Source organism: Pipistrellus hanaki (assembly GCF_964339955.1).
Source record: "Pipistrellus hanaki genome assembly, chromosome: 6".
NCBI classification, from domain to species: domain Eukaryota; kingdom Metazoa; phylum Chordata; class Mammalia; order Chiroptera; family Vespertilionidae; genus Pipistrellus; species Pipistrellus hanaki.
Genome location: NC_140508.1, coordinates 64792859 through 64819874, shown reverse-complemented (window position 1 = coordinate 64819874; position 27016 = coordinate 64792859). Strand labels below are relative to the sequence as shown.

Sequence of the window (27016 nt, the reverse complement as noted above, 5' to 3'; positions counted from 1 at the left end):
AGGTGTCCAGCTCGGTCACTTCTGGGATTCTAAGTGACGTGAACAAAAGGGCAGGGAAGTGGAGGTGGGGCCGGAGGCAAGTGGAGGGGACAGGATGCTCCTGGGGCACAAGCAGGTGCTGGAGCGAAGCCAGGGTGAGCTGTGAAGGCCTTGGGCTTCTGGGTCATGTGTGGACAGCACTCCAGGTACCCAGGGCCCCTTGAAAGGTGTTGGGGGGAGTGGCAGGACCAGAAGGGACCTTTCACGGCGGACACTGATGGCCGCAGGAGGTGGTGGGGGCAGCGAGACTAGAAGCCCAGGAGCCAAGGTGAGTGAAGTCCAGGTGAGAGGATGTGAGGGCCAGTGTTTCGGACATCTCGGATGGTGAGAGCGGAGGAAACAGAGCCGTTTCCTTGGTTTCTGGATAAACCAAGAGGTGGCCAGTGAGAAGCCTCCCTGGTCCCAGGCTGGGTTGCTCTTCCTTCCCCTCTAAGCCAAGCCTTTGTAGGGCGACAGGCCTCCTGCCCCAAGGACGGGATCGTGGTGGCACATGAGCCTGTCACCTGCCAGCTCCCTGTTCCTGTGCCTCCTCGCCCAGGACAGCCATCTGAGGGGTAGAAGGACTTCCCTCTTCCTCACCCTATGCGCTGGGTCCCTGTGCTCTCGGCTGGAACTGGGGCTGCGAGTCCATAGGGACGCAGGCCCATGCCTCTGCCCCAAGACCCCAAACACAGCAGGAAGGGCTTCGGGAGACATTGTCTACCTGGGCCTCAATTCAACGCCCAGTTCTGCCCAATACCAGCCCCTGGCAGAGAGGTCATGGGGCTGGAGGGCCTTAGCCCTTGATCTTAATGGAACCCTCTTCAGGGAACCCCTCAGTGACAGGCACTTCCTACTCTGCAGGTGGAGCCCAGACACTGCAATGGCCAGCCTTCTTGCACCCCACCCCACTCCAGCCAAAAACGGGCCGATTCCCCTAAGTGCAAACCCTGCTCGGCAGCTCCTGGCCCAACCGGCTAACATCCTTCAGCGCCAGGACCAGGCTCAGCAGTTCCACGGCCACCTCCCTACTTGAAAGGGAGCCGCCAGCCTCAGGTCTGTGTGGGCCACCTATGCCCAACCCGGACTCATCTGACTGCTGCAAAGGTCTGCTTCTTGCCCTGCAGCCAGGCCTGCCCAGCAGAGGGGCCAGCACATACTGAGGTGCTTGGAGCCGAAGGCCAGGGGAGCCAGGGGAGCGCCACGGCCTGCCTTGGGGACCGGGGCTGAGCCCGGGGTGCTGCGGGCCTGCCAGGCTCTGGGCTGCCTCTCCAGATGCGGCCTCCAGTTCATTTCCTGAGGCCCCACGCTGAGGCCAGAGGGCTGCACGGGGCTGACATGGGAGAACTGGGGCTGCCTTAGGAAGGTCACCTAGGCCCAGACCCTGGGACCCTTTGAGCTACACCAGCGTCTGCTTCGAAGACCCCAGTGACCTCAGCTCCACCCGCCTTCTTCCCTCAGCACCTGTGCATGCGGAGCTGACTGAGGGCAGGGGGATTGGGATGAGGGGGATGAGGGGAGGACGGGGGTGTGAAATGCAGGGCCCAGACTTAGACCGGGAGAGGCGGAGAGCTGGTGCTCCAAACGTGGCAGGAAAGATTTCTCAGACCTGAGCCTCCAGGATGCAAAATTTTACTTTTCCCTTAAATGCCCACATTCCTATCTCATTCCCCAGCCCCCAAGCTTCTGAGACCCCAGAACTGAAGAATGAGCTGTTTTTGCAACCTGAGTGACAAAACTTTGGGCCCCAAGCCAGCAGACAGTCCCTGCTCGGCTGTGGGCCATGACCCTACACTTTTGAGAATGAAAACTAGAAGCTACATGGAAATTTGGAAGTCTTGCTAAGGCAGCAAGTTGGGCCCCATGGTGCCTGTGAGCTTGGAGCTGGCAGTGAAGAAGGCTCCTGGCCCGGAAGGAGTGAGGGCTCCCCCGGGCTGTGCTCAGAAACCACCTATTGGGCTGGTTGCTCTGCTCTCCGCAGCTACCTATGGAGGCCCTGGGAGGCCCTGTGCCCAGTCAGTCCTGGGAGGCAGCCTCCTGCTGCTACGGCTGCCGCAGACACAGGTGTGAAATGGTCAGAACTCGTTTGTACGAAGCAGGGGAGGCGCAGCCCAGGCCCCTCGCCAGCTGTGGTCCGCACTGAACTCGGGCCGGTCCTGAAATGTAAGAGCATGAAGGGCACAGCCGCTGGCTGGCAGGGCGGGCCCACACCCTGCCCTGCGGCCACAGGCTCCTGCAGGAGGAACCCTGCTTCTTCTTTCCTCGGGAGCTTTCCATCAAGCATCCAGGCGTGGGATGAGTGATTCTAGGGCTTTATCCAGCTGCTCTGGAATCACTGTGCCCCAGAGGGCCCGCTCTGGAGGGCTGGGCGTGGCAGACCAGAGCAAGGAGAAGGGAGGCCCCTGCCTGCCTGCCCTGCACCCCCGTCAGCACCCGCAGCCCCAGCTTTCTCCAATATCCTTGCTATCCAGCTGGATGTGGTCGGTGCTCTTCTCACTGAGCAGAGGGCCCCCGTGCCTCATGACCAGCTCTGTGGCCATCCTCACGAAGGCCTCCTCCACGTTGCTCGAGTCCTTGGCAGACGTCTCAATGGCACACAGGATGTCGTAGTGCTCCACCAGGCTCTGCGCTTCGGCCAGAGGGACCTCCCGGAACTCGCCCAGGTCCGACTTGTTCCCTGCGGGGAAAGGCCAGGAGCCGCGCAGTGAGGTCGGCTGGTGCCGGGAAGCCCAGGCAGGGCCAAACCAACAAGCCAATCACACCCGATGCCCTCTGACAACTATCAATACTAGTTGTGCACGGTGATCTTTAAAACCACCACCAAACTTTCATTTTAAAGCTGGTATCCTTCAGTCCACCCCACTCTTTGTTTTTAACCTTTGCCAGGGGTTGTATATTTTGACTCTTTATAAGAAATAGAAGCAGTAACATTTAGGTAAACGAATACCATACTTTGAAGCTAGAAGAATCTGGGTAGAAACTTCAGCTTCCTATCACTGAGGAAGCCTCAATTTCCCTATCAATGATGCCATCCCAGCAGAGCAGGGATTAAATGATACAACAAATATGAAAACAACTGGCATCTGGCAGGTACTCCATAAATGTGTAAATTAAAGAATCTGGCACTGCTCTTTTTGTGTGTTGTTGTTTTTTAGGTGTTTTGGGGTTTGGTTGGTTTTTTGTTTGTTTGTTTGCTAAAATTCTGTTATTATGCTTATTATTTATTCTCTCCTATTTTTCTACTACTAAGAACACAGACTACCACTTTACCTGAGAGAACATCTTTGGCTTCTCCTGCAGGTGTGAGATGTCTCATTACATTCTAAAGCATCTGGTAACCTACTCCTTGACCCAATTTTTCAAATTTTTAAGAAGTTGACCTTTATAATGTGATTATAGGGAGGACAAAAAAAAAAAAGATAAATGTCTATAGATATCTGAAATTTCTTTGGTAACCTTAAATGATATAGCAACCAATTTCAATATGTGAAACTGATCCTAATTTCAAAAAGAAAAAAGCATATGTTGTTTATGAATAATTATAAATCTGAACACAGGTCAGCTATTTGATTTTATTCAGGAAATGTCAACAGTTTTAGATGGGAAAATGGTACTGTTGTCATATATTTTTAAGTGTTTAGGAATTGCTTGAAAAATAATACAAGGGAGGGAGGAGACGCAGGTGGAGGTGAAGTGTGACAGGAGTTGCTGAAGTTGGGTGATGGGTATCGAAGGTTCCTTACACTAGGTTATTTCTGTGTTTGTGTAAAGTACTCCACAATAAAATGTCTATTTCTAATGTCCTGGATAAGAGAGACGTGGAAGGCTGGGTAGGGAGAGCTCCATTACTGCCCAGGCAGACGAGCTCTGCTGGCCCTGCTCACCGTCCAGGCAGGCAGGCTCTGTGGGCGCAGCCACCTCTCCCCAGCCGGAGCGACATCCAGGGCCCACCTCACACCTCATCTTAGAAAAATCCGTCTGACTGCTGAGTGAGGCCCCAGGGGTCACACAGGTGGTCCAAAGCTGCCTGAGCCCAGTCCGGGAAGTTTACGTAGGAGAGAAAATGGAGGTATCCGCATCTCTGCAACATAGTTCTCAAAAGTGGGGCCCTGAGCCGGCAACAGGTATGTCCCAGATGTTAGAAATGCACGTTCCTGGGCCTCATCCAGACCTCCAGAACTGAATGCTCTGGAAGTGGTGCCAGCGTCTGCGCTTCACGGCTTTGCAGGCATGGGAATATTTGAGCAGCCCTACTCTGCTGAATTACGGTTAGTAGAACTAAACTCAAACTTCACGTGTGCACGCTCACAGACTGTGTGAACTGAGAAATTATTTCACTTCTGAGCCTCATGCCCTCGCCCTGTCAAATAAGGAGTAGCCAGATAATGGGAATTAAATTCAAAGACACGTGTGAAGGCTTAACCAGTACTATAACCACTGTGCAGGTAGAGCATACTGCAAATTTAATCTTAGCTTCCTTTCTTTCCCAATTCCAATTTTAAATATAACTTTACAAGTGACTAGCAGAATCAGAATGTCAAGTTCTGGCTCCATTCCTGCCTGGATAAGCGCAGCCCCTCTCTGTGCTCTGGCTTGCTTTTGTTTAAAAAGGAGAGAGAAGCCTTAGCTGGTTTGGCTCAGTGGATAGTGTTGGTCTGCAGACCAAAGAGTCCTGGGTTCGATTCCAGTTAAGGACATGCCTTGGTTGCAGGCTCCTTCCCAGCCTGGGCCCTGGTCAGGGCACATGCAGGAAGCAACTAATCGACGTGTTTCTTTCACATTGATGTTTTGGTCTGTACTTCCCTCTCTCCAAAAGATCAATGGAAAAATATCCTTGGGTTAGGATTAAAAAGAGAGAGAGAGAGAAAGAGAGAGAGAGAGAGAGAGAGAGAACCCAGCCAGTGTGGCTCAATGGTTGAGCATCGACTTATGAACCACGAAGTCAAGGTTGGATTCCAGTTAGGGCACATGCTGGGTTGCAGGCTTGTTCCCGCATAGGGGGGTGTGCAGAAGGCAGCCAATCAACGATTCTTTCTCACCATTGATGTTTCTATCCCTCCCTCTCCCTTCCCTTTCTCTCTGAAATCAATAAAAAAAAATTTTTTTAAAGGAGAAACTGAGACAGACGGGATCTGTGGCCCCAAGGAACTCTGCCAGCCCCGACTTCACCCCTCCCCGCTCACCGATCAGCAGCTGCACGATATTGGAGCCAGCGTACTTCCTCACGTCCTCGATCCAATGAGGCACCGACAGAAAGGAGCTCCTCTTGGTGATGTCGTAAGCAAGAATGGCCCCGTTCGCGCTGCGGTAGTAGCTCTGGGTGATGGTGCGGAAGCGCTCCTGGCCGGCAGTGTCCCAGATCTGCAGCTAAAGAAACAGGAGCACCCCATGAACCGGATGGCAGACCGGGACAGGGGGCAACCCCACACACCCATGCCAAAAGCACCGGTTCCATTGGTAGGCCACCAGCCTTGACTGGAATTACACAGAAGGTCTAAAAGGAAGAGAGAGAGAGAGAGAGAGAGAGAGAGAGCGAGAGCGCGAGCGAGAGAGAGCGAGAGAGAGAGAGAGAGCGAGAGAGAGCGAGAGAGAGCGAGCGAGAGAGCGAGCGAGAGAGCGAGAGCGAGAGCGAGAGCGAGAGCGAGAGAGAGAGAGAGAGAGAGAGCGCGAGCGAGAGAGAACTAGGGTTCTCTATCTGACACAGGAATACCCAGGAATATGCTCACTACTTGTGGTAATGGAGGCCTGGGCTGTGCCAATGAGGGCTTAGGGGAAGCAGTGGACAGAGCCCGTCCTGGGGCCTTTACCAGCAACTGACCCATCTTGACCAAAAGCAAAAACCTTGGCATCTTTTCCTGCCATGTCTTCACTTAACAACGCTCATCAGAGCCCAATACCCAGCCCTCCTGGGCACTGGCCACGCAGGAGAGGTGCCTGTGTGTGGCTGGAGCTTCCCTAGCTTGCTGTAGAGGCAGCAGTCTGGCAAGATAGACACAAGACAGAGCAGGGCAGACCGGGCCCTACACTGTGCCCAGACGAGGAGGCCTCCCACTCTGGGTGGAGAGAGACTGTGGGCAGATGCCAGGGCTCTCAGCTCAGGGATTGCCTTCTCCACTCCTGAAATCACAGGTTCTCGGGGCTCTCTGAGGATGAACACAAGCCTTCGGTACACACCGGGCTGCCGGTCCATCCATCCTCCTTTGCTGGCGCAAGTACTGTCAGTGCCTCTCTCTCTAGTTCTCAAAATGTCAGAGGCCTCTAACATTTTACGTCCGGAGTGGGACAGAACTCAGAGGTCTCAGACAATTCCTGGGGGCAGGGATAAAGACCCTCTCATTATGGAGGTGACCACCTTTTCCCTAGGCCCCACCAAGAAAAGTCTGAGAGTTAACCTCTGGCCACAGAAAATCCCCCAGTCCCGAGGATTCCTCTTTACTCTTCAGCTCTAAGAGGCTACAAGGAAATCAGGCTCCAGACCCCACAGCTCATGCCGTCTGCTGGCTCATGCATGGGGTGAAGCAAACACTGACACTACACAAACCTGGGATCCAAGTGACCAACACTCATCTCCACAGCCCAGAGGAGAGCACATAACACCCAGACAGAGGCTGAACAAACATGGAAAAGAGCAACTTGGAGGAAACAGAAATTATGCAAAAGCAAAAACCTCAAGAGCAATCATCAAAAGTTTCAGAGATAGGAAAGATCTGTGAAACAATAAACACTTTTAAGTAGAGGGAGCATTCAGAAATAAAAAAAGAACTCTTGAAAATTAACTATATAACATAAATGAGTAATACAATGTAAGAGTTGGGAGAGAAAAGTTGAAGAAATCCCTCCATAGTAAAGAAAAAATACAAAGATGGAAAAGAGAGAAAAGGAAATTGTAGAACCAGCCTAGGAGGTACAATATGTGATAGTAATAGGTTCGGGGTTCAGGGGACGTAAAATCAAAGAAATACGTCAAGAAAATGCCCCAGAACTGATTGAAAGAGTCCACTAAGCACACACAAAATGAAGGAAAATAGACCCACACAAAACACATGACTGAGAATTCCAGAACAATAGGAAAGAAAAACTTCCAGAGTAAAAACAGAAAAATAAAAAACAGGTTTCAAGTTCACATGGTATTAGATATTCAATCAAACAATGCCTGAAATTATGAGGGAAAATTATTTCCAACCTCGAATTCTCTACTCAATCAACGATCAGTCAAGTGTGATGGCTTAATAAAGGCATTTTCAGGCATGTAGGCCTCCAAAAATGTACCTTCCTACCACCCTTTATCAGGAAACTACTGAAGGTTCCTCGACCTAAAGAAACCAATCAAAATTAAGAAAATGTGGGCTTCAGAAAACAGAGAATTCAACTCAAAAGAGAAGCCAAAAGAATCCCTAAGTGAGATCCTAAGACAACAGCCAAGCAGGGAATTTGGGTGTTAACCCATCCAGAGCAGGCCCAGAGCTCAGGTCAACTTCCAGCTCTGGCACCGTGATCAGTAGCAGACAGACCTTCCCTCCACAAACAACCATTAGACTGAGGAAAACAGGGAGGCTGCCATTTTTAGGAAGTAAACAACAAGCAGCACAAAACTGTAACTCTGAAGGAAGCAAAACTCATGAGATGTACCTCATGATCACCAAAACTCTCTACCCAGGGCGGTTTCCTAACCACAGGACAGTGGGGTAGAATCCAAGCAGAGCATGGTGGTCCCACTGAGCCAGGGAGGCAAAGGTCAGCATCTCTAGATGTGAAGGATGGGGCAACGCAGGGGGTGTGAGAGCCCAAAGTCTATGTGGGGAGTTCCAGTGAGTCCTCACCTGAGGACTCCATGCACAGGATCAGACCACCAGAATCTTACCAGAGTGGCTCCAGTGGGGTGGAGGATAGACCAAACACAGAAATAGAGGTTGAGCGGTGCTAGGGGATGCTGAAGTGCCCACCCAGACACATCAAAGTGCCTCTTTAGCACCTTGTTAATGACCCAGGTATGAAGCTGAGACATCAGGAAGGCTGTATGCTATGAGTGAAAACCATGGCTGGAGGAAGGCCTTCATAAACCTGCCCCAACAAAGCCTAAAACCAAGACCCAATGTAATTCTCAGGTTTGGAGGCTAAGTTCTGTCAGGTTCGAGGCAAAACAAACATCCTCGAACACTAACAAAACATAAAAACAAACATACACAGGTTCAAAGTGATCAACCGGTAATGTAATTAACAATTACAATCCTGCACAAGCCAGGGAGGAGCCCGCAACCCAGGCATGTGCCCTTGACTGGAATCAAACCTGGGACTCTTCAGTCCGCAGGCTGATGCTCTATCCACTGAGCCAAACCAGCTAGGGGGGGGGAAAAGAAGAAGAAAAAAAAAAAAAAAAATATATATATATATATATATATATATATATATATTTTTTTTTTTTTTTAATTGATTGCAGAGAGGAAGGAAGAGGGAGAGAGAGAGAGAAATATTAATGATGAGAGAGAATCATTGATTGGCTGCCTCCTGCATGTCCCCTATTCAGGATTGAGCCCGCAACCAGGTCATGTGTCCTTGACCAGAATCAAAACTGGGACTCTTCAGTCCACAAGCTGACACTCTATCCACTGAGCCAAACCGACTAGGGCCATATATATTTTTAAAAACAAAAACAAACCAAAAAAAACCACACAACCAACCCAAATTAAAAATAAGTAGAGAGAGGCAATAGCCTCTCCACTCCTCTGATGAGTGTCACGGAGTCTCCTTTCACTGACTTCCTATAGTTGCATTGCCAGTGTGGGCCTCCTCATCCTTCCAGGGCATGGGCAGGCACCTTGCACTTCAGAGCAAGACCCGCCTACCACACACCACCGTCCATGGGGACTCTGAGGACTGTGGTGTGTCGATGTCCTCTGTCTGCTTTGTGTCCTCACCCTCCTCTGGGGGCTACAGAGGTGGCTATGTGGGCACCTTGGCTGGGTCCATGGGCTTCTGGTGGGCAACAAGACAGTGACCATGCAGAACCTCAAGACCTCAGTGCCTCACACCTGGAGAAGCTATGTGCTCTGGAGGAGGCCAACAGGTGACCTGGAGGTGAAGATCATGACTAGCACCAGAAGCAGGTGCCCGGGGTGCCCGTGACTACAGCCACTACTACCAGACAGCTGATGATCTTCGAGACAAGATTCTTGGTGCCACCATTGAGAACTCCAAGACTGTCCTACAGATTAACAGCGCCATCTGGCTGCGGGTGACCTCCAACCAAGTTCAAGGCAGAGCAGACCCTACGCATGAGCATGGAGCTGACATGAATGGCCTGTGCAAAGAGCTGGAGGAGCTGACCTTGGTAGGAGCAGATCTGGAGATGCAGATTGAAGGCCTGAGGAAGAGCTGGCCTACCTGAAGAACCATGAGGAGGAAATCAGTGCCCTAAAGGCCAGACGGTGACAAGGTCAGTGTGGAGGTGGATTCCGCTCCAGTGCTAACCTGCTAAATCCTAAGTGATATGAGAAGAACTAGAAGGATGCTGACCTGGTTCACCAGCCAGACTGAGGAGCTGAACCAGGAGGTTGCTGGCCACACAGAGTAACTGCCAATTTAGCCCATTAGCAAGACGGCCCTGGCCGGGTAGCTCAGTTGGTTAGAGCACTGACCGGATACACCAAGGTTGCAGTTCGATCTCTGGTCAGGGAACACACAAGAAGCAACCAATGAATGCATAAACAAGTGAAACAACGAACTGATGTTTCTCTCTCTCTCTCTCTCTCTCTCTCTCTCTCTCTCTCTCTCTCTCTCTCTCTCTCTCTCTTCCTCTCTCTCTTACAGAAAAAACTGATTAGCAAGACAGAGGTCACTAACCGGTCTGGAGATCAAGCTTCAGTTCAGCTCAGCATAAAAGCCACCCTTGAAGGCATGCTGGCTGAAACCAGGTTTGCTTTAGAGCCCAGCTGACAGATCCAGGTGCTTAACAGGGTATCCACGCCCAGCCGAGTGACATTTGCGCTGGCACTAAGCATCAAAACCTGGAGTAACAGCAGCTCTTGTCAAGACATAGCTGGAGCAGGCGATTGCCACCTACCGCAGCCTGTTTCAGCGCCAGGATGCCTATCACCAACCTCCCATCACCACGGCTGCCTGAGTCCCGCAGCGTCCTGGGCTTCCTGCTTCCAGCAGAGGGATGCTCTGGAAGGGAGGGAGCTTTACCCCTGGCTCTTCCTCTGACCTGTCAATAACATTTTATGGTTCAAGGGAGGGGGAAAAAATAAGCAGAGAACCTGAGTAGACACTTCTCCAAAGAGAATGTACAAATGGCCAATAGACATAAAAAAATGTTCAACATCACTAATCATCAGAGAAATGCAAATTAAAACAACAATGAGATATCACCTCACACCTGTCAGAAAAGCTATCATCAACAAATCAACAAACAAGTGCTGGAGAGGATGTGGAGAAAAGGTGCACTGTTGATGGGAATGCAGAGTGGGGCACCACAGTGGGAAGAGGTATAGAGTTACCTCAAAAAATTAAAAATGGAACTGCCTTATGACCCAGCAATTCCACTTTTGGGTATATACCCAAAGAAACACAAAATATTAATTCTAAAAGATATATGCACCTCTATATTCACTGCAGTGTTATTTACAATACCCAAGATATGGAAGCAACCCAAATGCCCATCAATAGATGAGTGTATAAAGAAGATGTGGTACATATATACAATGGAATGTTACTCCATCATAAAAAAGAATGAAATCTTATCATTTGTGACAGCATGGTGGATGTATAGGGAGTTACGCTAAGTGAAATAAGTTAGAGAAAAGCAAATACTGTGTTATTTCACTTATATGTAGAATCTAAAGAATAAAATAAAACAGAAACAGACTCATAAATACAGAGAACAGAGTGATGGAAGTACAAACTGGTAGTTAGAAAACAGTCATAGAGAATGTAAAGTTCAGCATAGGAAATATAGTCAATATTTTAATAACTATGCATGGTGCCAGGTGAGTAACTTCAATTATTGGGGGAACACTTTGTAAATATGATTGTCTAATTGCTATGCAGTACACCTGAAACTAATATAAAATAATACTGAATGTCAACTCTGATTGAAAAACAAAATTTAAATGCCAGTAAAAAAAATTTGCCCAGACAGAGTGGCTCAGTTGGTTGAGTGTCACCCTGTGCACTGAAAGGTTGCTGGTTCAATTCCCAGTCAGGGCACATACCTGGGTTTTGGGTTTGATCCCTGATCGGGACATGTGAGGAAAGCAACCAATCGATATTTCAATCAATATTTCTCTCACAATGATGTTTCTTTCTCTCTCTCCATTCCACCCTTCCTCTCTCTAAACATGTCCTTGGGTGAGGATTAAAAATTTAAAAATTATGTAGCCGGGACTCATTTGGCTCAGTGGATAGAGCGTCGGTCTGCGGACTGAAAGGTCCCGGGTTCGATTCCGGTCAAGGGCATGTACCTTGGTTGCGGGCACATCCCCAGTGGGGGGGGTGCAAGAGGCAGCTGGTTGATGTTTCTCTTTCATCGACGTTTCTAACTCTCTGTCCCTCTCAATTCCTCTCTGTGTAAAATCAATAAAATATATTTAAAAAATAAAAATTTAAAAACTATGCCAAAATGGCCCATATATAAATTTAATAAATACTTTGAAAGTTATTGTAAATATAATTTTTAAAAACTAAAGGAAGATATGGTCAAAGGATTAGAGCAAATATGATCATAATAAGTGAGTAAATAGGGGATTTCAGCAAAAAAATGAAAATAATTTTTTTTTTTTGAAAATAATTTTTAAAGATATTTAAAAGAGACTCAAGGTTCTAGAACTTACAAGTACAATAAGTGGAATATTCATTCAGTAATGTTAACAGCTGCATGAAAATGCAAAAAAAAAAAAAAAGAAGAAGAAGAAGAAGAACCAGTGAATTTGAAGAAAAATCAATAGAAATATTCAATCTGAAGAATAAAGGGGAAAAATAAATATTGAAAAAAAATGAACAGGGATCTGTGGGACAATATCAGTCTCATATTCACATAATTGCAGTCCCAGAAGTAGAAAATATCAAGAATGTAGCTGAACTAATGACTAAAATTGCAAATTTGATGAAACTACTAACTTAATTATATAAAAAATTAAAAAAAAAAAACCTCAGCAAACCCCAAGCAGAAGAAATACAAAATATATCAGCGGAGACCATAGCCAAACTGACAAAAACCAAAAGTAAAAAAGAAATTCTTAAACCAGTTGGGAGGAATAAAAAGACACAAAGGAACAACAAAAATGACAAGTGACTTCTCATCAGAAATAATGAGTTCCAGAAGACAGTGCTGAGAAGTGTTGAAAAGGAAAAAAGAAACCTAAAGAAAAAACTCTCAGCACCAAAGTCTATCCAGGAAAAAAGAAAATCTCTCAGAAATGAGGGTTAAATAAGGATATTTTCAGATAAGTGAAAGTGAAGAGAATCTTGCTGGGAGACTTGTGTCTGCGTGGCTTTCTCCGTGTGTCCAGCACCCAGCACAGTGGCAGGTAGAAGGCGCTCCGTAAGCATGTGGTGGATGGAGGAGTACTGTTTCTGCCCTTACAAGCCTCTTACCCTGCACCGCCTGCTCTCCACCTGGTAGCTGGACTCTGGGCCCTCATTTAGGACACCAGTTACCCCCACCCCCAGCAGCACTCTCCTGTACTCTCATCTGACAAACAGACAGGGACTTTGTACTGTGAACTGTACCTGCGCCCTCACTCCTTAACTGTCTCACCCCCACCTGGCACACCTCCAGTTTCTCTCCCTGCCATGCTTTCTCTTTAGGGGAACTGCCTTGGCTGCTGATGTGGAGTGAAGTGCAGAAGAATCTGCTGGGCAAAAAGGGTTGAAGTGAGGTCCAGGTAGGATGGAAATGGCTCCCAGAAGGTGTCAGTTCAGAAGACAGGAACGCTGGCCTCACTCAGCAGGGGATAGTCAGGTAAGTTTCAAATGGGGAGGATGGGGTGGGGGTTTCAAGACAGCAAGAGTCCTTGTTTCCAGCCTTCTTTTGTCTTGGTGGCGAGCAGGCTACAGCCCACCAACTGCTGCCTCAGTCTCCATAAGGTTTATTTTCTCTTCTAAGTTCCACACCTAACAACTCGCAGTGTACACTGTCCCTCTGAGTCCCCACACCCATGGTGGGGTATTATCATTATGTCCTTTTTCTAGAATAGACTGCATTCATCTTGATCTTTTGGTGAACTCCTACCAAACCCTTAGGACCCCAGTTCAAAAGTCATGTGGTCAGGCCCTACCCAGTTTGGAAAGAGCGTCAGCCTGTGGACTTAGGATCCCAGGTTCGATTCCGGTCAAGGGCTTGTACTTTGGTTGCAGGCACATTCTCAGTGGGGAGTGTGCAGGAGGCAGCTGATTCATCAATGTTTCTATCTCTCTATCCTTCTCCCTTCCTTTCTGTAAAAAATCAATAAAATATTTTTTAAAAAAAAAGAAAAAAGTCATGTGGTCAGTAGAGCTTTCCCAGACACACAGGCCTGGGTCCTATCCTAGCAGAATTCATTCTTTCCGTCATGCTCCCATACCCCTTAATCCTTGACTCTATAACAGCCCTCACCACAAAGTATGTTAGTCATTTAAGTCAAATGTCCCAAACTAGTGTGTCTTTGGGGCTCAGACAGGGAACATAAAATGCACCCTGAGACACAGGTACACCGATAGGACGATAGTAGACACTGCAAACCTCAGTCCTCTCAACTGAGCTGTCCTGCTGCAGAGTTATATCCACACACAGACTAATGTGCTGATTGAAGTGCACCCCAGACTCCAATCCCCAGAACCTTTGACCGCTTTTGTGGCCTCATGGTTCAGCTTTTGTACAAATGCAGTGTTCAAGCAACTGATGGCCCCGGAAGCTCTTTGAAGGTAATTAAGAACACAGTATGAGATCATTTCCCAGTTGGATGCATGAAAACTGGTACTTCTTTTTCCATCCCAGTTGTCAGTAATGTGCAGGAGTTGGTGTCCCACAGCAACCCTATTGCTTGTGGAGTGGGGGCATTTGCCCCTAGCAAGCTCAGTGTGGCGTACCCAGAAGAAAGAGTGTCCGTCAGCAACTAGCCCTTTTCTGCGGCCTTCACCTGCGCAAACCTTACCACAGCCTTCGAAGAAGTATGGGGAGTCTTTTGACAGTAAGACCTTGCTCTGAAACACAGAGACTGGTGACATTGCATTGCTTGCCTTTTCCAACTCACTGCTGGAAAATGACCTTCCCGCACCAAGACTGTGGGGTTAGTGGAAGCCAAGGCTGTACTTTTGCTATTTGTTTACCTTATAAACTCTATTCTTGCAAACAAACAAACAAAAAGCACATGTGATTAAGTTTCCAAAAACTGTGTCCAGCACTGTCGCGCCGAATGGAAACACAAGAGGATTTTATTTGAATAGCCTTTCTCTGCGTGACAAATCAGGCCGTGGAAACTTCCCTGCTTCTTCACAGTAGAAAAGGATTTTGGTAAAATTAGTGCTCAGGGCAAAACTCTAAAAGCTGGTCAGAGTGACCCAAATACAAGTTCCTGAGCTATTTTTCATGGTATCTTGGGAGATAGTGAGTCGAACCAGGAGGTGGTTTGTGGGCCACTCCTCCAGCCAACACTGTTGTCACTCCCCTGCCTCGGTCCTCCAAGGGAAGAGAAGAGGTTGGCCCAGGCTCACAAACAAGCCACAGCCAGAGACATGAGTGCACCAATAGGACGATAGTAGACGCTGCAAAACCTCCGGTCTATTGGTGGGATGAAGACAGACAGGGAGCTGGGCAGAGACCAAGGGAAGAGAGAAGTGAGAATGCTGAGCTAGCAATGCAGGGAGGAGTAAACAATGTGAACCTAACACAGCCAACTTCTCTGCAGCCAGCAGGACGGCTGGGGATGGGCTCCTGAGCATAAATTCCTCAAGCCCCCGAACATGGCTCACTCAAATCCCGGCATGAAGGACTACTTTCTTTGTCCTCTGGCACAATGCAGCTCTCCTTGGTGGAGCCATCTGCAGTTTGAATGAGAGAAATCAGGAATCCTGACCTACTCCACAGTCAAGTGATCAAGATGATGGTAGCTTCTTAGAGTCTGGGTTTCCTCGCCAGTAACTGGGGAAGAGCAGTGACCAGCTTCATCTCGCAGGGCCAGTGGGAGCACAGGGTGAAGAGGGTTCTAACATGCTTTGAGAACCTTCAGGCACTAGCACTATTAGTGCTTCACAGCTATTGGTCCGTTTTATACTCAAACAGCCCTAAAAGGTAAGTCTAATTACTTTTTAGATGAGGAGTCACAGGAAAGTAATATAAAAAGAGCTCTGTCTCTGCAATATTTTAAAATGTATTTATTGATTTCAGAGAGGAAGGGAGAGGGAGCAAGAAACATCAATGATGAGAGAGAATCACTGATTGGCTGCCTCCTGCACACCACACACTGGAAATCAAGCCCGCAACCCGGGCATATGCCCTGTCCAGAAATCCACCACGACCTCCTGGATTCATAGGTCAATGCTCAACCACTGAGCCACATTGAATTTAATTTAAAAAAAAGAAGAGCTCTGTGTAACCCCATGCTCTATTCTGTGTGCACAGCAACTGCATAAATCATTTTCAGCTCAGCTACAAATTCTGATTACTTGAGAAATGGTGCTATGGAACCCTCACAGCCTCTGCAATAATTCCCTGAAACCCAACTTCCTTCTTTTTTTCCAAAACTTCTCAAAAACAAGGGCCTGGCTTACAGAGGGCTCAGATGCCTTATGTCCCAAAGTGAACTTTGCCTTCCCTCAAACTGCCTCCTAGGCCCTACTACTTGAATTAATGGTGCGTGGGCCATGCTGGGAGTCTCACTCAGACTTGGTCCCTTGGCTGCCCTAAAATCACTGCTGATTATGCCTCGGTCCCATGTCAACCCTCAGGAAAAAATGGTGGTTTTCCCAGACAAACCCTACCAGTGTCCTCCCTTAGGACAGTCAACACACCTTCTAGCATGATCAGAAGGCTGGTCCTGACTCCATCCATAGTCTCACTACCCCCACACTCCAACTACACTCACTTTGAACACACACACTTCCACTTTCACATTTCCATAGTTTGTGCGTACGTGACCTGGGTAGCAAAGTCCTTTCTGACTGTCCCTGTTGGGAAACTCTCACTTATCTTTCAGGGCCCAACTCAACGTCACTACCTCTGTAACCCTGGGACGAGCAGATTGCTGCCTCCTCTGTGCCCCTGCAGCACTCAACACACATCCCTATGACAACCACAGGATCCTGCTTTGAGGAACAGTACTAATTTTAAAACTTCAGTCCTGCTGTCACCACAACAAACACATATGTACTTGTCAGGCCAAGTCTTCCAGTTCTTGGTTCAGAAATCACAGTGTCTACAGAAACAGCATTAACACCAGTACATGCTAGGTACTGGTTTCCACAGATGTTCTCCAACCAGATGTTAGCTCCTAAAGAACAAGAACTGTCTCTTAATTCCCTTTTTTCCTCCTCAGTGCTTATAGCAATGCCTGAGAAAGAACAGATACTTACAGTATGGATAAATAAACCACGGACTCATTGCCACTGAAAGATCTACCTGACATATGTCTCAAGGTGCTAAAAGGCCTTCTGTGACTCATGGAATCTCTGCCCACATCCGTTGCAAGGGCCAGGCCCTTGCTTTTTCTTACACAGAAAACCCTATATGGATAGGTAAGACAAGGATTCTTTTCTTCATTTGACCGATATAGTAAGAGATCAGTGAAGTAACATGGGAAACCCCACACTTCCTGTCTTCCCATGCCACTGTCTCTCTCGGGTGATTTCCATACCAACATCAGTTCCCATCTGCTCATGGTCTGCTCTACACCAACCAGGTCCTTAAAGTTAGGGGTGTGCAGGTGAAGCAGATTAAAAGCAGTGACATCAGGTGCCCACGGGCCTATCTGACAAAGCCAAAACTTTAACCTTTGTTGTTGGGCTCTAACACCCGTCCTCTTTCCACTTCACATGCTGCCTCAGGACTTTCAGAAAACTTGAGAGGCAAGGCTTATTTTGCAGTGAGGATGTTACCACTGGTATCAAGAACAGGTTTCGCCCTAACTGGTTTGGCTCAGTGGATAGAGCGTCAGCCCATGGACTGAAGGGTCCCAGGTTCGATTCGGGTCAAGGGCATGTACCTTGGTTGCAGGCACATCCCCAGTAGGGAGTGTGCAGGGGCAGCTGATCGATGTTTCCAACTCTCTCTCCCTCTCCATTCATCTCTGAAAAAAATCAATAAAATATATTTTTTTTTGAAAGAAAGAAAGAAAGAAAGAAAGAAAGAAAGAAAGAAAGAAAGAAAGAAAGAGATTTCTTCAGCCCAGCTGGTATGGCTCAGTGGTTGAGCATCAACCCATGCACCAAGAGGTCGCCAGTTCGATTCCCAGTCAGGACATGCCCAGGTTGGGGGCTTGATCCATGGGGAGTAGAGGAGAGGAGAGGCAGCCAGTTGATGTTTGAAGTTTTCTCACATCAATGTTTCTCTCTCCCTTTCCCTTTTTCTCTCTCTAAAATCAATATATATATATATATATATATATATATATATATATATGTGTTTGTTTTTTTTTAAGACCAGATTTCTTCAGACAAGCAATATGACCTAGAACTTCTTTCTTACCTAATGGTCCTTTGGCTATCTCTGATCAAAACTGAAAGAGTCAAACCAATTTTATTTAAATAGGAATAGCACATGACCAAAGCCAGACCCTTGACTGGAAAGACTATGGATGCAATCTTTAAAAAGAAGCTGGTTCATGCCGGGACCGGTATGGCTCAGTGGATAGAGCGTCGGCCGGGACCGGTATGGCTCAGTGGATAGAGCGTCGGCCTGCGGTCCCGGGTTCGATTCCGGTCAAGGGCATGTACCTTGGTTGCGGGCACATCCCCGGTAGGGGGTGTGCAAGAGGCAGCTGATCGATGATTCTCTCTCATCGATGTTTCTAACTCTCTATCCCTCTCTCTTCCTCTCTGTGAAAAATCAATAAAAATATATTTTAAAAATAAATAAATAAAAAAATAAAAAATAAAAAGAAGCTGGTTCTTTTACCTACCCTTACCTTCTCTTTTGGAAGTGCCACAAGACAATGATTGTAGGGCCAAGGGAAGCTTTAGTCAAGGCTGAAGGTCCTGAAATCTGGAGACCAGGCCCCAGGGTGAGACTTTACCTCGGGGAATGAGAAATCCAGTCCCCAAAAAGGGGAGCGGGAACCTGCTGGAGCTAAGTAAACGGTGTATAATTTTACAAGGTTAACCTCTCTGTGTAAACCTGAGGCCTGCATCCCAAGTAATCTGCAAAAACAAGTTTACATAACAGGCCTTTGTGTTGTCCCAGATAAGGGAGAGTAGAGGAACAGTCAGAATGTTTTAAGGATTTAGAACCAACTGAAATTTCCTAGGGGACAGACAGGCTGGGGAGGAGTGAGGTGTGGGAGAAGGGCAGGTTAAGAAATAATGTGTCTAAGCATGAGTGGACCTAGAGAATATTATGCTCAGTGAAATAAGTCAGAGAAAGACAAACACCATATGATTTCACTTACATGTGAAATCTAAAGAACAATATAAACAAACAAAATAGAAACAGACTCATAGATATAGAGAATAGACTGGTGGTTGACAGAAGGGATGGGGATTGGGGAACTGGGTAAAAAATGTGAAGGGATTAAGAAATACAAATTGGTAGTTACAAAAACAATCATGGGATGTATAGTACAGCACAGAGAATATAGTCAATAATACTGTAATAATTAGATATGAGGCCAGGTAAGTGCTGGAAATATTGCGGGGGACACTTTGTAAAATTTATGATCGTCTAAATTTAGTTTCAAGTACATAGTACTGTACACCTGAAACTAACTCAAAATAATATTGAATGTAAACTATAATTGAAAAATATTTTAATTTAAAAATTAAAAATAATTGGTCTAATCTATGGAGAAAAATAGTAACAACGGCAATAAAATAATTCCTTATATTTGTGATTCCTTGGTGGGGGTTGTTGTTTTTTAATAATCACCCAAGGATATTTTTTCATTGATTTTAAAGAGTGGAAGAGAGAGGGAAAGACAGAAATATCGATGTGAGATATACACATCAATTGGTTGCCTCCTGCATGTGCCTTGACCAGGGCCTTGGCTGGGGAGGAACCTGCAACTAAGGTATGTGCCCTTGACCGCATTTGAACCCGAGACCCTTCGGTCCAGAAGCCGATGCTCTATACACTGAGCCAAACTAGCTCAGGCTCCTTGGTTTTATTTATAATACTTTTTTAGCAGAACTTCTTAAAAAATACATTTTTGTTGATTTCAGAGAGGAAGGGAGAGGGAGAGAGATAGAAACACCAATGGTGAGAGGGAATCATTGATCGGCTGCCTCCTGCACGCCCCTTACTAGGGATCGAGCCCCCAACCCAGACATGTGCCCTTGGCTGGAATCAAACCTGGGACCCTTCAGTCCACAGGCCGACGCTCTATCCACTGAGCCAAACCAGCGAGGGCTAACAGAACTTTTTAGTCAAATGAAAACAAGTGGGACCTCAATACAAAACTAACTAAAATTAGTGTTGTTCTGGCTGTGGGAGAAGCTCATTAAGGCTCTTCTGAACCCGTGGTCTCCTGACCTTCCCCTTTCACCCTACCATATCCCCAGGCACTGGAGCTCAGAGGAGCTGGAAAACCAACAGGTGATCTATCCCTAAGGTTCCTTAAAATTAAATGGAGCAAAAGCCAGCATTCCAGGAAAAGGGAGGTTAGGAGATCACACCAGATGCTTGTTGGACCCCGGAGAGAACCTGGAAAGGTTCTAAAACTAAATCCCTGATGTGGACATGCTTCTGTTCATCAAAAGTTCCAGTTAAAATCCCACTGACGAAACGAGAGGGGCAGAAAACAGATCAGTGTTTGCCAGGGCTGGGGTGAAGAGAGACAGTAACACAAAAGGATACAAGGGAACTTTCTGGATTGATGGAAGTGTTCTAGACCCTGATTGTGGCTGTGGTTACAGGACTGTATATGTTTGTCAAAGTTCACAGAACTATACCCTTAAAAGTGGGTGAAGTTAACTGTATGTAAATTAAACCTCAATAACCCTGTTTTTTAGTTACATTGCTGGAAGACACCTCACAGTTATTTTATAGACAAGAAAACAGTCTTTGAGAGGAAAGATGACCTGTTCCTGATGAGTCAGTAGAGCCCAGATAGCATGACTTCAGAGACTGTCCCTCACCCACTCAGCTTTATTATTTTTTAAACATATTTTATTGACTTTTTACAGAGAGGAAGAGAGAGGGAGAGAGAGTTAGAAACATCAATGAGAAAGAAACACCAATGAGCTGCCTCCTGCACACCCCCTACTGGGGATGTGCCCACAACCAAGGTACACGCCCTTGACCGGAATCGAACCTGGGCCCTTGAGTCCGCAGGCCGACCCTCTGTCCCCTGAACCAAACCAGTTAGGACCACCCACTCAGCTTTAATTCAGAGCCTCCTCCGTGCACCAGGCTTCGGATGTCTCTGACTGCAAAATGAGGAGGTAAAAACCGCCAAAGGCTTTCCCACTTCTAAGGAGGAGGAGAAAGATCTCCATGCTTTGGAATCAGAAAAACTGAAAGAAAAATTCCAACTTCTATCACTCACTAGCAGTGAGCTCTGGTGCAAGTGTGTCCTGTGTGACAGGGGGTTAGTAGTGAGAGCACCTCTGTAAAACAGCTGGCAAACAAACTCTCAAGAAGGGCGATGATTCTACACTGCTGTCCTATTCCGCGTCCCACCTGGCTGCTTCCTAAGAAAACTCTGGAGGTGACCCTAAGAAAAAGAAAGAACTGCCGGCTCTGCATTGCATAACCTGTGCTCTGGTACACAGGACAGCCCGCTCCAAAGGGGCACAGGCTGTTATCTCGCCGGGTAAACAGGAACACCCTGCCCCCTCCTTGACCACCTTCAGCACGGGCCACCACAAACAGTGGAGAGCGGGCTTACAGCTTGCGAGCGCGCCACCGCTGATCAAGCCTGTATTTTTTTTTAGATATATTTTATTGATTTTTTTTACAGAGAGGAAGGGAGAGGGATAGAGAGTTAGAAACATCAGCTGCCTCCTGCACACCCCCTACTGGGGATGTGCCCTCAACCAAGGTACATGCCCTTGACCGGAATCGAACCTGGGACCCTTCAGTCCGCAGGCTGATGCTCTATCCACTGAGCCAAACCGGTTTCGGCCAAGCCTGTATTTTAATACTCCGCTTTCCCTGTGGCTTCTGGTCACAGGGCACAAACTTGCCCATGGATATATTCCACCCATCCCACAGCCCTTTCCTGGCCACCTGCTCTAAAAGGGGTGGTCCCAAATAATGACTCAATGCTGCCTGCCACACCTTGCTTTTTCCCCCCCTTCTGTTCCAAGGAGACCAAAACCACACAGAAACCCAAAAGACTATTTAAAACAAAATAAAACAAACAAAAAACCCTCAGCCTGACGGGTGTGGCTCAGTGGTTGAGCATCAACCTATAAACCAGGAGATTCCCTGTCAGGGCACATGCCTGGGTTGCAGGCTCAGTCACCAGTAGGGGGCGAGTGGGAGGCAGCAGACTTCAACATTGATGTTTCTCTCTCTCTCCCTCCCTTTCCTCTTTAAAATCAATAAAAATATTTTTTAAATATGTATTTAGAAATAAATAAAAAATCTTCAGGCCTGGCTGGTATGGCTCCAGTGGTTGGAGCCTCGGTCCTGCACATCAAAAAGTCGCCAGTTTGCCAAAACCGGTTTGGCTCAGTGGACTGAAAGGACCTGGGTTCGATTCCGGTCAAGGGCATATACCTTGGTTGCGGGCACATCCCCAGTAGGGGGTGTGCAAGAGGCAGCTAAACGATGATTCTCTCTCATCGATGTTTCTAACTCTCTATCCCTCTCTCTTCCTCTCTGTAAAATATCAATAAAATATATTAAAAAAAAAAAAAAAAGGTCGCCAGTTCGATTCTCAGTCAGGGCACATACCTAGGTTGTGGGTTCAATCCCAGGTCTGGGCACTTAACACACTTACAGGAGACAAATCAATGTTTCTCTCTCACATAGATGTTCCTCTCTCTCTCTCTCTCTCTCTCTTTCTCTCTGTCTCTCCCTTTCCCTCTTTCTAAAAATCAGTGAACATGTCCTCAGGTGAGGGAAAAAACCTTCAGGCAGGTAGTTTCTGCTTCCACTGTCTCATCTACTCTAGATGCACCGGGGTCATGTAAAGATTATTGGCTTACTTTTTGTCCTTGAAGGAGCAGGAGGGAGGCAACACTGAGAAATTATCCAACTTTTGCAGGAACAAAGAGCTAAGTATCTGGGCCAAAGGCAACCATGAGCAAGCTACAGCTGACCAAGGCGGCACAGCCCCTACAGCATCGGGACTCAACAACTCCAATGCCCTGGCTCAACTTCTCAAAAACACTTGCCCTGTACCGCCCCTGCCCAGTGCTCTTAAGAGTTGTTCTGGAGCCCAGCAGGCTCCAGTGGTTGAACGCTGACCTATGTACCAGGAGGTCATGGTTCAATTCCCTGTCAGGGCACATGCCTGGGTTGTGGGCACCATCCCCAGTGTGGAGCATGCAACCGATCAAAGATTCTCTCTCATCATTGATGTTTCTCTCTCCCTCCCTCTCCTTCCCTCTCTGAAATCAATATGAATATATATATATATTTTTTAAAGAATCAACCAATGAATGCAAAGTTCAGTGGAACAACAAATCAATGTTTCTCCGTCTCTTTTCCCCTTTCCCTCTAAAATTAATAAAGTAAAAGATAATCACAAGTTAAAGAAAAAAAAATAAAAATAAAATGTTGTCCTGGAGATCATGTGAACTCAACACCGTGAAAGAAGGAAAAGGATTTCTGTCCAGCGAAGCTAAGTAAAGTTCCTGAGCAAGAAAGAACAATGCTTTGTCCTGGTCTCCGACTCTGTTAAGAGAGGGCTGACACCAGGTTAAGAAATTCTGATTCATAATCACAAATATTATTTATCAAACAACTGCCAGGACACTGTGGCAACTACATCCTGCTGTTTCTATTCCGAGTCGTTCGTTGCCAAAGGCTGGTCCTCTGCCCTACCTTCCGGTGTCTGCGAAATTTTCGGTTTCTATAAAACCCCGGCGGGGGGAGGGGGCCCGCTGGCCTCGGACGGGTAAAGTTCCACCAGCGAGTCCACAAAGAGCCTCGAGGGGCGTGGCCAGGCCGGAAACTCTGACCAAAAGTTTGGGCCCTCCGGCCCCACCAGCAACTGCTTCCTGCTCCCTGCCCGCCGGCCGGGTCCCACCCGCGGGGACGGGTCCGGCCGGCCCGGCGACCATCAGCCCCCGGCACCGAGGCGCTCAGCTGCCTCCCAATCACTTCGGAGCAAAGTCGAGGGTGTGAGTTCGCCAGGGCAGTCTCCTCCCCACGACCCCCAGACACCCCAGACTCACACACACCCCCCAAGGCAGGCGCTGTGTGGACCGTACCTGGCTTGGACCCCAAGGCCCAGGCCTGCCCCAACAGGAGGAGGGGAAAGGAAAAGCGAAAGGGGTTTGCCAGGCACCTCAGAACTGTTCCGGACGCCAGGGGCTGCGGGGACAGAACGCTCCCCGCCCCCGCCGAGGGGCACCCTCCAGGGGCACGGGCCCACCCGGTGCACGTCGGAGCCCGGGCTGCGCGGTGGCCGCAGAGGGCCCCCGGCGCGGGGACCCCAGGCCGGGCCTCCCACCTTGACCCGCTTGCCCTGGATCTCCAACGTCTTCATGGTGAAGTCCACGCCGATGGTGCTGCTCTGGCGCTCCGAGAAGACGCCGGTCTTGAAGCGCTGCACCACGCACGTCTTGCCCACGCTCGCGTCGCCCACCAGCACCAGTTTGAACAGGAAATCGTACTGCTCGTCGGGGTCCCCCGGGCCCGGCCCTGCCATGGCTTCGCGGGAGCCGAGGGCCGGCGCTCCGGACGCTGGGGGCGGCCTGGGTTCACGGAAGCCACAGGCGCCGGGAGACGTGGAGCCACCCCAACACCTGAAGCTGGGGCGCCGCCGTTCACCGGCCCTGGTCCGCCCGGGCCGGCCCTCCGCCCCGCCCCGGCCAGCCCGAAGCCCGCCGGCCCGGCTCCGCCCCAACTCTCCTAATCCGGAATCTGCGGAGCGCGCCGCTGGCCCACGGTTGCGCGCCAGGCCAGTCCGGCCCTCAGGTCGGCCCTCAGCTCCGCCCACAGCTCCTCCCCCGTCAGGCTCCGCCCACAGCTTTTGCCGGCCCCGCCCACAGCTCCTCCCTTGCTAGGCTCCGCCCACAACTTCTGCTGGCACCACCCTGAGCGCCTTCCCTGTCAGGCTCCGCCCTCAGCACCGCCCACAGCTCCTCCGCAGCAAGACTCCGCCCTCAACACCTAGCTCAGCATCACCCATATTTTTTTTAATTTCTTTGATTAAGGTATCACACATTTGTCCTCAACCTGCATCACCCATATTTCTAGTCGCCCTCGGCACCGCCTCAGCACTCGCCACGCCCCCTCCGCCTATTTATTCCGCGCTCCGCACCGCCTCAAACCACTGCCCACCTCAGACCCTTCCTTAAGCTAAGCTACTCTACAGCCCAGACTCCACATGCTGTCCAGTGCCTCCCGTCCTTCCTCCCCGTCCCCCAGATCTGGCCAGCCTGCCTGGGGTAACCTACCTGCTGCTCTTCCAGTCAAAAACAGGCTCATGGGAATGGTGGGGTCTCTGGGCCTGCAGGCCTCGGGGCCTGTTAACCCAGCATTTGGACCCAGAATGTGTTCCTCTCCAGTGTTCACTGGACAGCAGTGTCATCTTAGTGTTCACACTAACAGGGCAAATAATGCAGAATCCAACAGAAGATGGGATGGGTGGAAGAATTTTCCCACACTGAAGAAGGAAAAGGCCTGGCAGCACACTAAAAAGGATAAAGGAGAAGTCTAAGAAATTAAGCTGGCTACAACACTGGGAAGGAGGCCAGAATCCTGTGGAGAGGCACCTGAAAGCTGTAGCTCAAGTTGACCTCCCAGGACTCTGGGGAAAGGAGAATTAGGGAGCCTCATTTGGTGGATAGCTAAGCCAGAAAGAGTTGGGAAATCACAACCCCAAAAGAAAGCCTAGTGGTTGAAACAGCTGCTCAAATGTCTCAGAATAGGCTGACTCAGTTGGTGTTATGGGTCTAGTTGGGGGAACTAACCCAGCTGGAAAGCACTGGAGATTGGCCTGAGCAGGGGAATAAGGGAGGTTTGTGGGCAGTTCTGTTAGGCAGACGAGCTCCCAAGATGGCCCAGTGAACCAGGGATCCTTAGAGAAATTATATTCAAACCTCGGTAAGAAGCTTAAAATAGATCAAATAGAACCTATTTTCCAAAGCACTTTCCAGCTATCAAGATGAAAGGGAATTGAGAACAGTCCTGCCCTCTTCATACAATTCTCTTACAAGGGGGCTCTAGCACTCCAATTCCATTTAATTCAATAAGTTTGATTAATGCCTACTATGGATCAGGTATTGTTCTAGAATACATCAGTGAACAAAGCAGACAAAAACCCATAGCCTCCTCCTTGTAGCTTCAGGAGACCACAGAGAACAAGTCCCCCAGAACTAGTATACCCCCTGAGGACCCTTCACCAGTTTTACTGGCCAAGTGGGGAAGAGACTGGATGAGGAGGCAAAGGTAGATCCATGGTGAAGGTGCAAGAGTTATTTGTTCTGGAAGTATTTGAATTCCGTAACCATGGGAAATAACCAACAGCACTAGACAGGCAACCCTAAAGTGCCATGGAAAAGCAATGCTGGGAGCACAGCTTTGATCAGACAGGCACAGACAGTGGGAGCAGCAGTAAACAGCCTCCACTCAAAAGGAGTAGCAGCCTAACCAGTGTTGCTCAGTGGTTAAGCTTCATCCTATTATATAAACCAGGAGGTCACAGTTTGATTCATGGTAAGAGATATGCCCCGGTCATTCATAAAAACCCTTCTGGCCCAGCCAGTGTGGCTCAATGGTTGAGCGTTGACCTATGAACTAGGAGGTTATGGTTTGGCTCCTGGTCAGGGCACCTGCCCAGGTTGTAGACTCGATCCCCAGTGTGGGGCATGAAAGAGACAGCTGATCAAAGATTCTATTTCTCGCCGGGACTGGTTTGGCTCAGTGGATAGAGCGTCGGCTTGCGGACTGAAAGGTCCCAGCTTCGAATCCAGTTGAGGGCATGTACCTTGGTTGCGGGCACATCCCCACTTGGGGGTGTGCAAGAGGCAGCTGATCGATGATTCTCTCTCATTGATGTTTCTACCTCTCTATCCCTCTCTCTTCCTCTCTGTGAAAAATCAATATATTTAAAAAAAAAAAAAAAAGATTCTATTTCTCTCTCCCTTTCTCTCTGAAATCAATTTAAAAAAAAAAAATTTTTTTAAGAGTAGCAGCGGTGGCCAATGTAGCTCAATTCGTTGGGCATCCTCCCGTGTAATGAAAGGTTGCTGGTTCTATTCCCAGGCAGGGTTTCCAGCTTCATCCCCAGTAAGAAGCATGCAGAAGGCAGCTAATGGATGGTACGCTCTCACATCAATGTTTCTCTCTCTCTGAAAATCAATGTAAAAATCTTTTTTTTTTTTTTTTTTTTTTTAAGTAGCAGATGAAATGGAATGTCTCTGGGATGGTGGGGCATGTCAAAACTCAGAATCCCAGAAAACATCTGCCTCCAGATCAGAGTGCCTACCCAAAGCACAGAGTGGAGAAGGGAAAGGGAAAGATGAGTCTAGGAGTCAGTATAAGACAAGACTGTCACCAATTAGAGGCATGAGGAGGAAGAGGAGGAATATTGAGCATGTGGGATGGGATGGGATGGGATGGGATGGGATGGGATGGGATGGGCAAGGGGCCAGATAGCCCAGTTGGTTTTTATATTGGCTTTGCCTGGAATTAGTTTGGGATGGGGTGGTGCATGTTGGTGTTGGCATAAATTTTGCCAGAGAGCCCAACTAC

At 48.3% G+C, this 27016-nt stretch overlaps 1 protein-coding gene across 1 annotated transcript; it reads right to left on the bottom strand.

The window, feature by feature from the left end:
* Positions 1-1636: 1636 nt before the first annotated feature.
* RAB43 (RAB43, member RAS oncogene family) lies at positions 1637-24229 on the bottom strand. Its single transcript, XM_084886946.1, has 3 exons — positions 23769-24229; positions 5202-5385; positions 1637-2695 (listed from the first exon to the last, which is right to left on the bottom strand). Exons 1-3 carry the CDS (start codon positions 23964-23966, stop codon positions 2445-2447), a joined length of 633 nt encoding a protein of 210 aa, XP_084743072.1. The 5' UTR covers positions 23967-24229; the 3' UTR covers positions 1637-2444.
* Between the last annotated feature and the right edge of the window lie 2787 nt (positions 24230-27016).